This window comes from Panthera pardus, unplaced genomic scaffold (genome assembly GCF_024362965.1).
Source record: "Panthera pardus isolate Hobbes unplaced genomic scaffold, ASM2436296v1 HiC_scaffold_13, whole genome shotgun sequence".
Lineage (NCBI taxonomy): Eukaryota > Metazoa > Chordata > Mammalia > Carnivora > Felidae > Panthera > Panthera pardus.
The window spans coordinates 148,845,928-148,862,772 of NW_026526688.1; the positions used below are offsets into that span (position 1 = coordinate 148,845,928).

Below are 16,845 nucleotides of genomic sequence, written 5' to 3' on the forward strand. Positions count from 1 at the left end.
CAGAGTCTTGAATTGAAATCTACTCCCAAGAACTGTACGATGAGTCTGCCAAACTCCGAATAGTACTTTGGAAAAGTTAGTAACTGCTTTAAAGAAGCAGCAAATGTCTCACTATAGATTATCTGTGGTTATAGGGGAGTTCAGCAAAGACATCACTAAAAAACATAGGATTTCTAATTTCAATAGATTTATTAAAACAAAAATAAGTCATTTCTACTTATTCACAGATATATGCATACACATACATGTACACTTTTCATAGAGGTGTTTTTCTTCAGATGATTTGTCCTACATTATCCAGTGTGGGCTGCACAAATTCATAATGTGTGAATTTGTGACACAAATTTATATTGTGTCAGCATGTTTTGGGCACTTTGTGGTTTACATGGGTAGGTTGCTTATACTTGATAAGAGGACATGATACACGCTGATAGGGCAATCTATCTTAGTGGTTTATACAATAGACTCTGGAAGCCAAAGAGCCTGAAGGCTGCTATTACCAGTTCTTTTCTTATTCTAGTATGTGAACTTGGCAAATTACTAAACTTCTCTGAGCAATGGTTCTTCCTTCTCTGATGGGAGAATATAGGATCGACTTCATTGAATCTTTTTTTAGTGAGAAATAAATGAGATTAACATATGTAAAACACTTTACACAATGTCTTGTTTGACACACGGTGAGTGCTTAATTAATGCTAGCAATTATGAAAGGTTGAATGTTGATGTAAATTATTTATTACTCAGACCAGCCAACTAGCTTTCAAGCACCACTTTCCATAAAAGCATGCTTGAGTTAGCATTCCTCTTCAAAGAACTCCTATTGACTAGTAATGTTACCCATCATCTCTTGAATGTATACTTGTACACAGTTCATCCATTTACTTATAATTTTTTCTCAGTATTAACATAAAATATTTTCCTAAACATATTATTAAAGTAGCAATAAACATTATAATTACTCTATCTGCTTGTACTTCACATTTTTTCTAAGTATTCCCTTTGTAATAATCTTATCTATTAACAACCAGTAACTACTATAATAATGTTTCATTGCTGCTATCGACACTATATTGAATGTGTTAAATATTGGAAAACTGATAGCCTTAGCCTCTCCACATTTCTGAATAAGTTCTGCCCCAAATTGAGGCTTCAGTAGCCAGGCCTGAGGGTAGAGTTGATGTACACAACAGCTTCAAGCAATTTAACAGTAAGAATTTCACAATTATGAGATGCAATGAAAAAGTTAAAGGATCAAGTTTAAGAAAATGATCAGAGAGCAGGAATCATGACCCAAGCTAAAGCAACAGGTTGAGAGGTAAGACACATGTTACCCCAAGCCTATAATTATCATAAAATATGGTGCTACCATGAGGAAAACCATTTGGTAGAGAGAAGGCTCTTAAGGGTATCGTTTTGAATCAAAACTGAAATAATTTTTCTTTCTTTTTTGCTTGAAAAACAGAGAAATTCATTTGTCATATCTCATCAAATCTTCTACATCAAGCTACATCATGTTAAACAAGAACATTCTGCTGTTGTATCTCCAGATTAGTCTCCTAGGAATCACTCTTGGTGGGAATGTTCTGATTTGGCCAATGGAAGGTAGTCACTGGCTGAACATTAAGATAATTATAGATGAGTTGATTGAAAAAGAGCATAATGTGACTGTCTTAGTTGCCTCTGGTGCACTTTTCATCACGCCAACCTCGACCCCATCTCTGACATTTGAAATATATAAGGTGGCCTTTGGCAAAGAAAGAATAGAAGGACTGATCAAGGACTTTGTTTTGACATGGATGGAAAAGAGGCCATCTCCTTCAACCATTTGGAGATTCTATCAAGATATAGCCAAAGTCATCAAGGACTTTCACATGGTATCTAGAGAAATCTGTGATGGTGTTCTTAAAAACCAAAAGCTGATGGACAAGCTGAAGAAAAGCAAATTTGAGGTCCTGATATCAGATCCAGTATTTCCTTGTGGTGATATAGTAGCTTTAAAGCTGGGAATTCCATTTATGTACTCCCTCAGGTTTTCTCCAGCCTCAACAGTGGAAAAACATTGTGGGAAGGTACCATTCCCTCCTTCCTATGTTCCTGCCACTTTATCAGAACTCACGGACCAGATGTCTTTCACTGACAGAATAAGAAATTTCATCTCCTACAGTCTACAGGACTACATGTTTAACACTCTTTGGAAATCATGGGATTCCTACTATAGTAAAGCTTTGGGTATGTAATATTTTTTTATTATTATCTGAATTAGAACAGAGCTTTGTATCACCTCTTTACTTCCCTGTGGCTATTATTTTTCAATCCTACCTATTGATTACTATTAGTATCACTTGAGAGCAGGAAGGAAGATAAGTAACAATATGCTTTGTAACTATCATGGGTTTTCTAATTTTATGGACTCAAAGATACCAACTAAATTCTTTTATGGGTAACATATAGCAACAAATATTTTAGTTTAAAAATAGGACTGAATTCTCATTTAGATATTGCACTGAAAACACATATTGCCTAGAAACTTCAGTGGTGTGTAGGGAAAACTGGAAGAGATTGTTTCCTACAAGTCCATTATTAACATAGAATGTGTATGTGTGTGTGTGTGTGTGTGTGGTGTGTGTGTGTGTGTGTTTAAAAACATACAGGCATACAGATAATCTCTGATCATTGTTCATATATCTCTCACTGTTTACTAGGTATGCCCTTAGGTAGGGAGGTTACAACATAGATTAAGATGAAGTTCCTGGCTTCAAGAATTTAAGTCAAGCAGAGAAGTCATACAAGAAAGAGAATGTTTATAATATGAACGATTGGGTAATGGAAATATGTATAAAGAACAGAGAGGGCATAAAGGAGATGAACAGTATGTGACAGAAGAGAGTGACATTCTGAGAAACTAGAGGTGATATACAAAGAAAAATTTAAACAGTGAATATGAATTTCCCTGCAAAATAAGTGTGGGGAAGGAAACTGTGCCCAATGTTGTGGAGTCTTAAAATAGCACATGTGTGCTGGGTATTACTGATGATTCATTTTTTATGAAGGTCAAAGTGTAAGATGCATGTAAAAGAACCATGGAGATATCAGGATTGCAAAAATGAATTAATCCAATAAATATTTTCAGAGCCTCTTGTATGTTATGCTAATCATTTGGTTTTTTATCTATTGAACAACTGGGAACTGTTTAAAGGGATGTATAGATTGCATCTTATATAAAATATCTAGATAGATGTGGACCCAGAGTGAGATGGTCTTAGGCTACAGGCTTCTGCGTGACTCCAGGAAAGATGTGGTAAGAGCATGTATGAATGAAGTAGCTTATGGGTGGAGAAGAATAATGTAGATGACACTGTGTATTAAGGCAATTAGGAAAGAAGGCTCTTGATAAACAATTTCTGGTTACAAGTGTGAGACCATGGAGAAGTAATTAATTCTCTTTACACCTGCATTTATTTATCCCATCTCTAACAGGGCTACTGCAAGGACTAAATTAGTTAACAATACAAGGATTTTACAAAAGTGTCTATGAGCTAGAACCATTCAATTTGTGTTAGCTGTGTTAGCTGTGAAATTAGTAAAAGCTAATGGCTAATTGGTAAGGCATGTTAAGAGGCATGAGGAAGAGATTAAGATGGTTTCTTTTTTTAATGGAGGTTTAATTGACATATAACATATTGGTTTCAGGTGTACAATCTAATGATTCTCTCTAAATATATATATATTTATATTTATATATTTATATCTATATCTATATTTATATTTATATATATTTAGAGAGAGATTATAGAGATATTATATATATTATATATACTATATGTTATATAGTATATATAATAATAAATTATTATTGTATTATTATATTATATATCATAATATATAATATTATTTTATATTAATATATAATATTATATATTATATTAATATTATTATATTATTATATATTATATATATTGTATATTATATATATATTTAGAGAGAGAGAGATATTGTGTGTATATATATATATATATATATATATATATATACAAAATGATCAGCACATTAAGTCTAGTTAACACTTGTCACCATACATAAATAATTTTTTCCTGTGGTAAGAACTTTTAAGATCTACTCTTCTAGCAACTTTCAAATATACAATACAGTATTAACTATAGTTGCCATGCTGTATATTATTACATCTCTAGGACTTAATTTACTTTGTAACTGGAAGTTTGTTCCTTTTGACCCTCTTCGCCCATTTCACCACCCTCCAACTCTCCACCTCTGGCAACCACCAATTTGTTCTCTGTAACAATGAGATTTTTTTTTTCATATTCCATGTATAAATGAAATCATACAATATTTGTCTTTCTCTGACTTATTTCACTTAACATATGCCCTCAAAGTCCATTCACATTGTCATAAATAACAGGATTCCCTTCTTTTTATGGCTGAATAATATTCAATTCTAGATACATATGCCACAGCTTTTTTATTCATTCACCCATTGATGGACACCTAGGTGGTTTCCATGTCTTGGCTAGTGTAAATAATTATGAAATGAACATGTGGGGTGCAGATATCTTTTCGAAAGAGTGATTTTGTTTCCTTTATGTATAACCCAGAAGTAAAATTATTGGATGACATAGTAGTTCTATTTTTAATTTTTTGAGGAATATCTATACTGTTTTCCATAGTGACTGTACCAATTTACAGTCCCATCAACAGTACCCAAGGGTTCCCTTTTTCCCCATATCCTTGCCAACAGTTGTTATGCCTTATCTTTTTGATAATTACCATTCTGACAGGTGTCAGGTAATATCTCATTGTAGTTTTGATTTCCACTTCCCTCATGATTGGTGATGCTGACCACTTTTTTTTGTACCTGTTGGCCATTAGTATATTTTCTTTGGAAAAATATCTATTCATATCCTCTGGCTGTTTTTTTTTTAATCAGGTGGTTTTGTTTTGTTTGCTCTTGAGTTATATGAGTTTTTATACATTTCAGATAGTGACCTCTTATCAGATGTATGATTTGCAAATATTTTTCCCATTAGGTAAGTTGTTTCTTCATTTTCTGGTGGTTTCCTTTGCTGTGTAGAAACTTTTTAGTTTGATGTAGTTACATTTGTTTTGTTTTTGTTTTCTTTTGTTACTTTTGCTTTTGGAGTCAAATCATCACCAAGACTGAGGTCAATCTGCTTACCACTTAAGTTTTATTCTAGGAGTTTTATGGTTTCAGGTCTTATCATCAAGTCTTTAAACAATTTTCAGTTAGTTTTTGTGTATGGTGTAAGAAAATGATCCAGTTTCATTCTTCTGCCGGTCCAGTTTTCCCAACACCACTTATTGAAGAGGCTATCTTTTCCCCCATTACATTTTCTTGGCTTCTTTGTCATAAATTAATTGACCATAAATGTGTGGGTTCATTGATGAGGATTGTTAAGAGGATTGTTAACTGGCTCATCATCTCCTGTGGGTATGTTAAATAGTTTTCCCCAAATTCAAAAGTAGATGTTTTATCTCCTGGGATGTAAATGAAGACTTGAGTTGTACTGTTATTCAGAGAGAATAAGCATAGCTACTATGTTGATTATAAACTATCCTATGAAGATAGAAGTGAATGATCAATATTGTAGGGCTAAAACAGGATCTTAAAAATGAAGAAAGAGGATAATGAAATGACAATTTTATGAGGCAATTAAGTTGTCAAGATCTGCAAAAACCCTTTAATCTCATGCATATAGTAAACAGGGACATCTGAACATGCGCAGCATCTCAGTTAATGAAATAGAGGAATGTAGGTAGAGAGCTCCTTGGTCATGATATGTTTACATTTTTATCTTATTACTTATTTTTTTTCAACTATTTGTTCTCAGTCTTGAAATAATAAGTATCACGATCGTAATGCCTCTTATTCATATTGGTGAGATTATTCCCCAGATAAACCTTCCTCATACTGGGAGTCATAGAATCACATGTTCCTTTGTATTTTGCTTGTAAATTAATACTGGTAATAAGACTACACAATTTTCCCGTCATAAGACATGAGACTATTCTTTCTTAACAATGTGTTCATGGAAGTGTAATAAAGATTTCTAAAAATGTTCTTATCCTTCGATTTTGATAATATCATGTTTCCAATCAAATTACACTCTTTTGACTTAAAATGACTATTTAAGTTTGTCTTTACAAGCAATATTCTTCTTATTGATGCTGAGGGACATGAACACTCATATTGAAAAGACCAGGTAAGAAAGTAAAAGTATTGACATGACAGAGTAGTTTATTTTTGTGCAAGCCTTTGTACAGGGAGAATGATAAATAGTGCTGACATAAAAATCACTTCCTTCCAATGTGTAATTTCTTCTACTTTAGTTTGAATGCTCTGATCAAAGTCGTTGCAATGAACTCTCAAGTCTCAAACTGGCACACCTGAGCAAAAATTAGGACTTTCTCTAAGATTACTTTTCTGTAGTGGAATGCAATAATAAGCTCAGAGTGAGTTCTTAATCTCTGCTAATTATTAGGAATCAGATCTTATAATGTCTAAATTACTTCTTTTATCCCAGGTTGTGGGTATTTGGTTCAAACTCATGGTTCAAAATCTTAATAGCAATAGCAGTTAACATTTGTTGATTCCTTCCTGTGCACTAGATACTGTGATAAGTCCTTCACATATTATATCTCTTTATCTTTGCAATGAATTTATGAAGAAAAAACTACTATCACAGGTGAGAATATTGAGGCTTGGAAATATCGATTGTCAACATAAAATTATATAGTGACTGGTAGGAGAAAACAGTTTTCATATGAAAGTCTGACACCAAAACTTCTAGAACAATTTTTCTTTCCTTTCAAAGTTTCAGTTGCAAATCCATCAATTATTCAGAATATTATTTAGGTTAAACTTGCTTGGGTACTTTTCCTCTTCCTTTAGGTGGACTTAGCTTTTGAAATCTGCTATCCCAGATTTTACTTAATTAAATTTGCTAAATGGAGTTTAATTAACTCATGTTATCATCAGGAAACTTGTTGTTTCTTTAGGCGTATGTCTCCATGTGACTGTTGCCTGGAGCGAATTGTCTGAGGATAGGTTTCTGGTCCTAAAAGAACTTTAAAAGCAAACTTTAACTGAAAGTATGAAAAGGCTTCTGCAGATTTCAAATGTATTTATATAAAACTGAACCAAGAAAATTATATTTTTGTGTACATATTAATAACAATAAAACTCCACCAAAATTGGGGGAACAATTAAGAAAATAATAATATGGCATTTTAATGCCAGTAAAAAATATTTATAATCCATAAACATTACCTATTGCTATCAACAGTTTTATCCTTTAGCCAGTATAGAAACAAATAGCTTTTTTTATGTGAATAATCTTTATATATTAGATTTATATGAATACATATGTTTTATTATCCATGAATATTTGGTGAATAATCTCTGAGAACTAATGCCATCTATAATAACAATAGACTTTCCTGTAAATATATTAAATAGGAAAAACAACAGATCTTCAAAAAAATTTATGATTGTAATATTCAGACCTTTGCATGTACTAAACACTAAGCACAGGTAATTAATGTAAAATAAAGTGCTAGAAATGAAACAAATGTGAATGTGTATATCTCCAAAATGCTTGATTTCCAGTAGATATTTTAAAGGAGAAAAAAAAATGTATTGGAGTTTTTTCCCTAAAGAGTAATACATGTTGGTTCGGAACATTTTTTTTTTCTTTTTCTCTCTCTTCCCAACCTTTTTCTTGCTTCCTTCTCTCCTCTCTTCCTTCCTTTCTCCTTCAGTTTTTTTATGTAAATTAATTTTGATTGGTTAGAACCAATCAAATGACCTCTGGTAGCATCTCCTTTTCCATAATAACCCCTGAGTGGGCTGACAGCCATTAGATGACATCCAAGATAGAATTTGGTATGGGACATGAGCAGTTTCAAGAGTATGGTCACTCTTTTACCCCCACTCAATGAAAGGGAATGAAGATGATCATTTTTATGGGTATACTCTTGAATTCTATATGTATGGACTTCTTAAAGCAAACCCTTTGTGAACTTTGGTACTGAATACATTGTTAACCATATCATTTGTGATGGGCCTCAGACTGAGCATGACTGACACAGGAAAACCTGCACCAAAGCTCAGATGCCCCAGGGGAGCATTACCTGAGAAGTGGAAGAGAGGAGGTGGGTCTAGGTGATGAGATCTGGTTAAATTGGTAATTCTTTTTTATTTTTTTATGTAAATTTTTTTTAATGTTTATTTATTTGAAAGACAGAGCACAAGCGGGGGAGGGTCAGAGAGAGAGGGAGACACTGAATCTGAAGCAGGCTCCAGGCTCTGAGCTGTCAGCACAGAGCCCGACACGGGGCTCAAACCCAGGGACCGTGAGATCATGACCTGAGCTAAAGTCGGTTGCTTAGCTGACTGAGCCACCCAGGCGCCACTGAATTGGTAATTCTTAAAGTAAGATTTTCTCCTTACATTATCATAAATAGCTAACACTTATTGAGCATGGATGCCATTCTGAATAATTTACATGCATTTTTTTTTCATTTAGTCCTCATAACGATAGGAAATAGGCACCATCATTCTCCACCACTTTGTAATGAGGAGGCTGAATAACTTGCCTGAGGTTACAATCAAGAAAGTCGTGAAGCATTTGATGCAAGACACTGAGCTAAAAGGAAAGTTCTAGAAAGATACTCAGTTTATATACAACAAAACAAAGGGGGGAAAAAGTAATCTAATTGAACACTTTCAAAAGGTTTAACTAAATACCAAACAAGATACTCAAAAAAAAAAAAAAAAAAAAAAAGGAAACTCTAATGTGAAGCTAAAACTCTAACATCACTAAGGAGTTGATTACTCAGTTTTTTAAAATAGTATTGATGGGAAAATGTTGGGGTTAAGAGCAAATGCTCAGAAATGAATTTTTGGAGCATCTTTGGTGGTTTTATTAAGGCACAGGGACAGGACCCGTGGGCAGAAAGAGCTGCACTGGGGTTGTGAGGAGTGGCTGATTATATACTTTCAAGCTGGGAGGGGGTTAGGGATAGCAAAAGTCTCTAAGGAATTTAAGAAGCAAGGTTTCCAGGACCTTGATGGGGCTAGCTGTTGTTAGGCAAAGGTCATTTATTACCATCTAGTAAAACCTTAGTCATGAGACCCTTTAGATGTATATCAGGGGACCATATGCTTGGAAGTTGATTACTAACATATATCTTGAGGGCCTCAAGATAAAGGAATCTTCCAAAGTAATTTTTATATGTAAAAGGAGACTTACAGGGTCCTGGAGGTCAGGATAATGTTAAGTTGTTTGCCTTTTGCTTTTAGCAAAGTATTAACATCAGGGCAGTTGAGTTTCTGGAGGAAGGTCACTCTGTTAGTCCTAAGTACTTCAGCTGTAAGTTGTAAGGAAATTTAATTTGTTCTAAATTTCTTCTGCCTTTGTTCTCCATATCAGTATGGAGGATGGTCTCCAGGCTTTTATGGCCTTTGGGACCATCTCCAAATCCATGAGAAATGAATTAGTACAATTAAATTCTACCCATTCATTATAATACTCAGTGAGCACACACAGGAAGAGGAAACCTTCAAGCCAGGGCATGTAATTGGGGGGAAAAAAAATTGTAAGAAAGAACTTGAATACAAAAATGTTATTTTAAGGATTCTCAATTCAAACTGGTAGTATTATACATATTTTAAAGAATTTGAATCTTACTTTAATTTTATACGGATGATATTCTCCAACAAGTGTTATATACACTGTTAAACAACACAAATTCAACTGAGTAAATTTGAATATCTAATTGGATTTATTAAATGGTTCAGGGATTGGACAGCATCCCATCTAGTAAGTAGAGGGGAGCTCTGTAGAGCTATAGAAAAGGAAAGGTTGAAAGAGGACTGGTTGGGGAGAATTATTACCAAAGAATGCAGTGTTTTAGGCAAAGTTGCCTTCCTAAGGGGAACAGAAAGTTCAGCAGATTACTTCCTGAGGTTTACCGGGATATTCCAGCTTGGCTGGTTAAAGGTTTCAAACTGGGGATTGAAACTGCAATTAGATTAGATATTAAATCTTTGTTTACTGATGTGGAACCTTAGCATGGCTTCATTTGGGGCCTGCACTTCTCTCTTTAAAAACACAAATTTTATCAAATAAGATTGAGAGAACTTTCTGTTTATTTTATCACCATTTGGAATACTTCCTTTCAAAATAAGCAGAATGAAAATGAGAACTTGATTCAAAGCACAAGGATTATATGCTAATTGGTGCAAACTTTCTCTGGCTGACTTAGTTTTCACTCATACCTACTCATATGTTCATGTTTCAGAAACATATTTAAAAATATCATTTTCTGGACTCTATGTTTAAGATGTCATATTATCAAATATTCACCACTACAAAATATGTTTTTCTAATTTTTGCTGTTATAAATTATATCTCACATTTTAAAAGGTAGAATAAAGGGTCTCCTGGGTGACTCAGTCTGTTAAGCATCTGACTTCGGCTTAGGTCATGATCTCACGGTTCATGAGTTCGAGCCCTGCATCGGTCTCTGTGCTGACAGCTCAGATCCTGGGGCCTGCTTTTGATTCTGTGTCTCCCTCTCTTTCTGGACCCCCCACTTGTGCTCTGTATCTCTTTCAAACATAAATAAACATCAAATTAATTAATTAATTAATTAATTAAAAGTACAATAAAAAAAGAAAGAATACTGGGCTGGGAAGTGGAATACTCATGTGTTCATCTATTCTGCCACTTACTAGCAATGTGACTTTGAGATTACTTAAACCTTTCTTGATCTGTTTTCTTACATATAAAATGATGGAGTTGGACAAACTGGACCCATGCTGTCTGCAGAATGACAATCCACTATGCTTTTACCCAAACTTTATTCAGATACCTATTAGCAAACAAATGTGATAATTTTAAATCACTGAACTTCATTTTTGTCATGAAACCAGGCATATTTGGCAAGAGTTGTTATTTTTCCCATTGATGGAAATTTAAATCTAAGGTTATACCTACATCTGTCCCCAAACATAATTTATTTTTTATCTTTTTAAATTTTTGAATTTGCAACTATGATATACTTCAGGCATACAGGAAACCAGAGGATAAGTATAACAGACATCTCTATCAACACCTGTGAAATTAAACACTGTAACATCAAAGTATAATTTTATATCAAAAAGCATATATATTAGCTATTAATAAATTCTATTATATGCTATTGTTCTTCAATAATTAGATAATTATGTTATTGTCCTGGAAAGGCCACTGTTTAACACTGACAAATTGACTCCTTGGACTCTCCTTGTTTTTTATTCAGGGTGATTTAGGGCTGCCTACATGTATTTGATTCAGGCATATATTTTGATAAGCTTTAAGTGCTAATATAACTATTGTTAATGAATAATCCTTAATTACTTATTATATTCTATTTATCCGGACGTCCATAATTAGACAAATCTAAGTATTTTATAGATAAACTTTTGATTATGCCTTGTACATTGCTGTGTTTTGTGTCCTATTTATTGGAAGGTTGTGATAGCACAGATTTATGAGGACACTTCAAATTCTTTCTACTAGGTCAATTTTAATGGTCTCCAGGATTACTCATACTCTCCTTTGCTGTTGTGTTTCAAAATCTAATAAATTTTAAAAGTACAGGGGTGTCAGGGTGGCTCAGTCGGTTAAACGTCCAACTGATTTAGGCTCAGGTCATGATCTCATGGTTCATAGGTTCAAGCCCCAAGTCAGGCTTTGCACTCACAGGGAGAAGCCTTCTTGGGATTCTGTCTCTCCCACTCTCTCTCTGCCCCTCCCCTGCTCATACTCTCTCTCTCTCTCTCTCTCTCTCTGTCTCATAATAAATAAATAAATAAATAAATAAATAAATAAATAAATAAATAAACATCAAAAAAAATTTAAAGACATAATATTGAAATTGAGGCTGACTCTTAAAAGGATACAAGCACAATAATTCTAAAAGCATCACTTCCCTCTCCTCTCTTTCCCTTTCTCTGTCTTTCTGGTCTTTTTGTTACTCAAAGGCCTGTAATTAGTCAATTCAGAGGCAACAGAGCATGAAAAAAAAGCAAACCACTTTATTTCCACTCTCAATTCCTGCTTTCTATCCTTTTAATCACTTTATTGTTCTTATTTTCTCTTTTTAATAGAAACCTCTAATAATTTTAATTTTTCAAATAGAACCATGATATAGCTGCCCTCCTTCAGTTTGGCATTTAGTAAGAATCTCAACTGATAGATATCATTTTATCTATGCCTAGCTGGTCATTCCGTAGCTAACCCATTGGTTTCCTGATCAATCTTTAGGTAAATTTATTAAACTATGAATATTACCAAATATTGCATTGAACCAAGCAGTTTATAAGACAACTTTGCAGGTATTATTGCTAATCCACAAAGTAATATAACAAATGAATATCATTATCTCTCATTTATGCATGAGAAAACCAAGGCTGAAAGGGTCTAGGTAGTTTTCCAGGGTCACAATGCTTGTAAAAGAAGTTTTTAAATCTGGGGCTATTGAATGCTAGTGTCCACATATTTTAAGCTACTACACAGCTCCAAGTGAAAAAGCATGTTGTTCCTTCTGGTGCCAGGCCCTATCCTCCTGATTTGGTGTGAAGATGCCATATGGAAGAAAGTGAAAAATTCCCTGCACCAAGGAGATGATTGTAAATATGCTTTATCAGAGAAGAAAACTCTCCTCTATCAAATGTGTAGTAATTTATTCTATAACCCAATTAATCTAAAACATCTTGAAATGTCCAAGAAACCTCTTCTAAATGAAGGTTGTTTTTAATTTTTTTCCTAAATATGAGCCATGGGGAAGTGATCATAAGGCTGGTCATTGTGCATTCCCAAAGCTTCTAACACTTTCAAAGATGAGGCATAATACTGTAGATCTCCAGCAATTTCTCAAATGATGGTATGATGATGGCCCAAATTGCCCTATTTTGTCATATGCTTTTGGGTATGCAACTCAGTATTAATTTCACTATGTATGAAATGGAGCAAATCATTTGTGCCTCACAGGTTCCATGAAGGACTGAATTAGACAATGTATGTAAAAATGCCTTGTGATATGGGTGGCCTGCGTGGCTCAGTCAGTGAAGCATTGGACTTCGGCTCAGGTCATGATCTCAGGGTTTGGTTCATGAATTTAAGCCTCACATCAGACTCTCTGCTGTTAGCATGGGGTCTGCTTCGGATCCTTTCTCCCTCTCTTTCTGCCCCTCCCCTACTCGTGCTTTTTCTCTCTCTAAAGAATAAATAAATAAATAAATAAATAAATAAATAAATAAATAAATAAATATTAGCTGCTCCTGAGTGGCTCAGTCAGTAAAGGGTCTGGCTCTTGATTTTGGTTCAGTTTATAATCTCACGGTTTGTGAGTTCAAGCCCCAAATCAGGCTCTGAATTGACGGTGTGGAGCCTGCTTGGGATTCTCTCTCTCCCTCTGTCTCTGCCCCTCCCCCTGCTTGCTCTCTTGCTCTTTCTCAAAAATAAATAAGTAAAAAGTAAAGACTAAAAATATGCCTTGTAATAAAGGACATCTAATTTGAAGATACCATAAGTTCTGAGTAAATGGCTTTAGCAATAAGAACTAATATTTTTTGTTAACCTAATTTGGGAAAAGGTTTATTAAATTGAAGACACGTTTTATAGTTATTATCACAGAGTACACAGATACCAGGCTTATAACTTGACTTCTTTTCCTTTAAAATAGGATTTGAAATATCATTTAAAATATCATTTCTGTTGTCAGAATAATCATATTAATGCATATAAAGGTTTGAATTATATCTTTTTCCTTTTAATCTATAGATCAATTGACCTATGAATGAGTGTAGCCATCACATTAAATATTATTTTATTTGAAAAATATGCCTAAATATACTTTGAAAATTTCTTTTTATATTAAAAGATCTACAGTAGGATGGTTTTTGTTGTGGATATCCCCATGTCTAAGAAGTTTGTCCAGCTGCTGGTTTTTATTTTGACTTTGACTAAAATTGTTCTTAATGGAAATGTGCTAATTTGGCCAACGGATGGTAGCCATTGGTTAAATATTGAGCTCATTTTAGAAGAGCTGATCCAAAGAAATCACAATGTGACTGTACTGGCTTCATCAGCAACTCTATTCATCAACTCCAATCCTGATTCTCCTGTGAATTTTGAAGTGATACCTATCTCCTATAAGAGCAGCAATATAGACTCCTTAATTGAACACATGATAATGCTGTGGATAGACCACAGACCAACTCCTCTCACTCTCTGGACTTTCTACAAAGAACTAGGAAAATTTCTAGATGCTGCTTTTCGAATGAATATACAAATCTGTGATGGAGTATTAAACAACACCAAGTTACTGGCAAGACTTCAGGAAGGTGGTTTTGATGTATTGTTAGCAGACCCAGTAACTGTCTGTGGGGACCTGGTTGCTCTGAAATTAGGAATTCCATTTGTGTACACACTGAGGTTCTCTCCAGCCTCAACAGTGGAGAGACACTGTGGGAAAATCCCCGCACCTGCCTCCTATGTTCCTGCAGCTTTGTCAGAGCTCACTGACCACATGACCTTTGGTGAGAGGGTAAAAAATACTATATCCTATCTTCTGCAAGACTACATATTTGAATCCTATTGGGGAGAATGGAATTCATACTACAGCAAAGTTCTAGGTAAGTCTCTAAAATATTGTCTTATTAATGACTCCAGATACCTTATTTATCTTGACAGTAATACAGCAAAGGTTTCTATTCCACTGCACATGCCAGGCTGAAGTACAGATAGTTATTATAAATATAATTCTCTCTACAAGATCATTATTTTTGGATAAGTTTGTAAAAAATGTAATGGTGTTATTAATATGTATGTAGTGTTTCAATGCAAATAATCTCGTGACTATTTAGGTAGTGGCTTTCCAGTGAGTAAATCAATCTTCCTATATAAATGAAAGTGTCTTTACTAGGATGAACTGCAACCCTGCTAAAAAATACCTGCCCAATATTTTGAAGTATACATGATTTACTTTCTCTTCTTCACTGCTCATTCTTTTGTAGGTCTGCAGAAAACTTTAAAAGGCCTAGGACTGGGGGGCACCTGAGTGTTTCAGTCAGTTGAGCATCCAACTTCATCTCAGGTCATGATCTCATGGTTCGTGAGTTCGAGCCCCGCATCAGGCTCTGTGTTGACAGCTCGGAGCCTGGAGCCTGGTTCGGATTCTGTGCCTCCCTCTTTCTCTGCCTCTACCCGAGTCACACTCTGTCTGTCTGTCAAAAATAATAAATAAACATTAAAAAAAAAGGTTCAACCCTGATAAAAGGCCTAGCATTGGGGATTGGAAACCTGACTTTATACCCTGCCCTTCTCTATCTCTCCATCCTTAGGCTCCTTTGGGTGCTTAGACTAGCATGGCTCCAACTTAATTTCCCTGTATCTTTTGGCAATCCTCAAGTTTCATGGCCTCACAGATCCCTTAGGGGGATCAAATAAAATAATGTAAACAAGGCCAGCTCTGGTTGGTTGTTTATATTTCTGATCTCTTTCTGATACTTATGAACCCTCCTTCATTTTTCTATTTTCTTCTCTCCTGAATGTTTTTTTTTATCTAGATTTATCAGTAGCACCAGGAGTATTAATTAACAGCAGAAATTAACTGTTGATGATATCAATGCTACTTTTTCACGAAGATAAGATGCAAAATATTGTCCTTTTACATACCTTTCAGGCTCCCTCTCTCTCACTCTTTATTTTCCTTTCTTTCTCCTTCCTCTCTTCTTTCCCTCCCTCCCCTCCTTCCTTCCTTCTATCATGCTTTCATTGTGTAAAAAACAGCATTTCTTGAACACCAACCCAGTACCTGCCACTTTTCTAAGTACAGTTGGCAAAACAGATCAAAATCTCTACCCCCATGGAGCTTACATCCCAGTAAGAAGATACAGACAATAAATGAATACAATATAAGATGTTAGACTGTGATATATGCTGTATAGTAAAATAAGAATAAATAGTTCTGGGAGGAGGGTTACACTTTTAAATACGGTGATCAGGGAAGGTCTCAAAAGGTGACATTTGAATGAAGACTTGAGGGCAGTGAGGGTGAGCGCCATTGGATCCCTGGGCGAAAAGCATTTTATTAAAATTGTTTTTTAGTTTTTTTTTTAAGTTTATTTATTTATTTTGAGAAAGAGAGAATGTGTGCCAGTGGGGGAGAGACAGAAAGAAAGACAGAGAGAGAGAGAGAGAGCAGGGGGTGGGAGCTGGCAGAGAGAAAGAGACAGAATCACAAGTGCTGTCAGCACAGATACCTATATGGGGCCTGAACTCAGGAACCATGAAATCATGACCTGAGCTAAGATCAAGAGTCAGGCGCTTAACCCACTGAGCCACCCATGTACCCCTGAGGGAAAGTATTTTAGACATCGATAAGAACAAGTAGATGGAAAGATCTGTGGTAAGTCATAGAACCAGGAATATCCTTGCTGTAACTTGACCTTAATCTTACCTTTCACAAACAGATTTTGTATATATTTTTTCTTTATTGGATTTTGGAATATTTTTCATCCAATTTTCCATCACTTAAACTTTTAAATTGCTTCATAGAATTGGTCTAGAGAGAAAATATCAAACACATCACACATATAAATAAAACATATGCGGGGCGCCTGGGTGGCGCAGTCGGTTAAGCGTCCGTCTTCAGCCAGGTCACGATCTCGCGGTCTGTGAGTTCGAGCCCCGCGTCAGGCTCTGGGCTGAGGGCTCGGAGCCTGGAGCCTATTTCCGATTCTGTGTCTCCCTCTCTCTC

General features: G+C 34.9%; 1 protein-coding gene across 4 annotated transcripts in view; it reads left to right on the forward strand.

The window, feature by feature from the left end:
- The first annotated feature begins 1,511 nt into the window (after positions 1–1,511).
- LOC109278177 (UDP-glucuronosyltransferase 2A1) overlaps positions 1,512–16,845 on the forward strand; it is a 62,718-nt gene continuing 47,384 nt past the window's right edge. For 2 of the 4 annotated variants that reach the window (XM_053901496.1, XM_019468251.2), the window contains exons 1-2: positions 1,512–2,227; positions 14,088–14,719. In XM_053901496.1, the coding sequence (XP_053757471.1) occupies positions 1,512–2,227; positions 14,088–14,719 (1,348 nt within the window). Of the gene's footprint in view, positions 2,230–14,087; positions 14,720–16,845 lie in introns of all 4 variants that reach the window. The other 2 variants (XM_019468279.2, XM_019468286.2) reach the window with 1 other exon arrangement.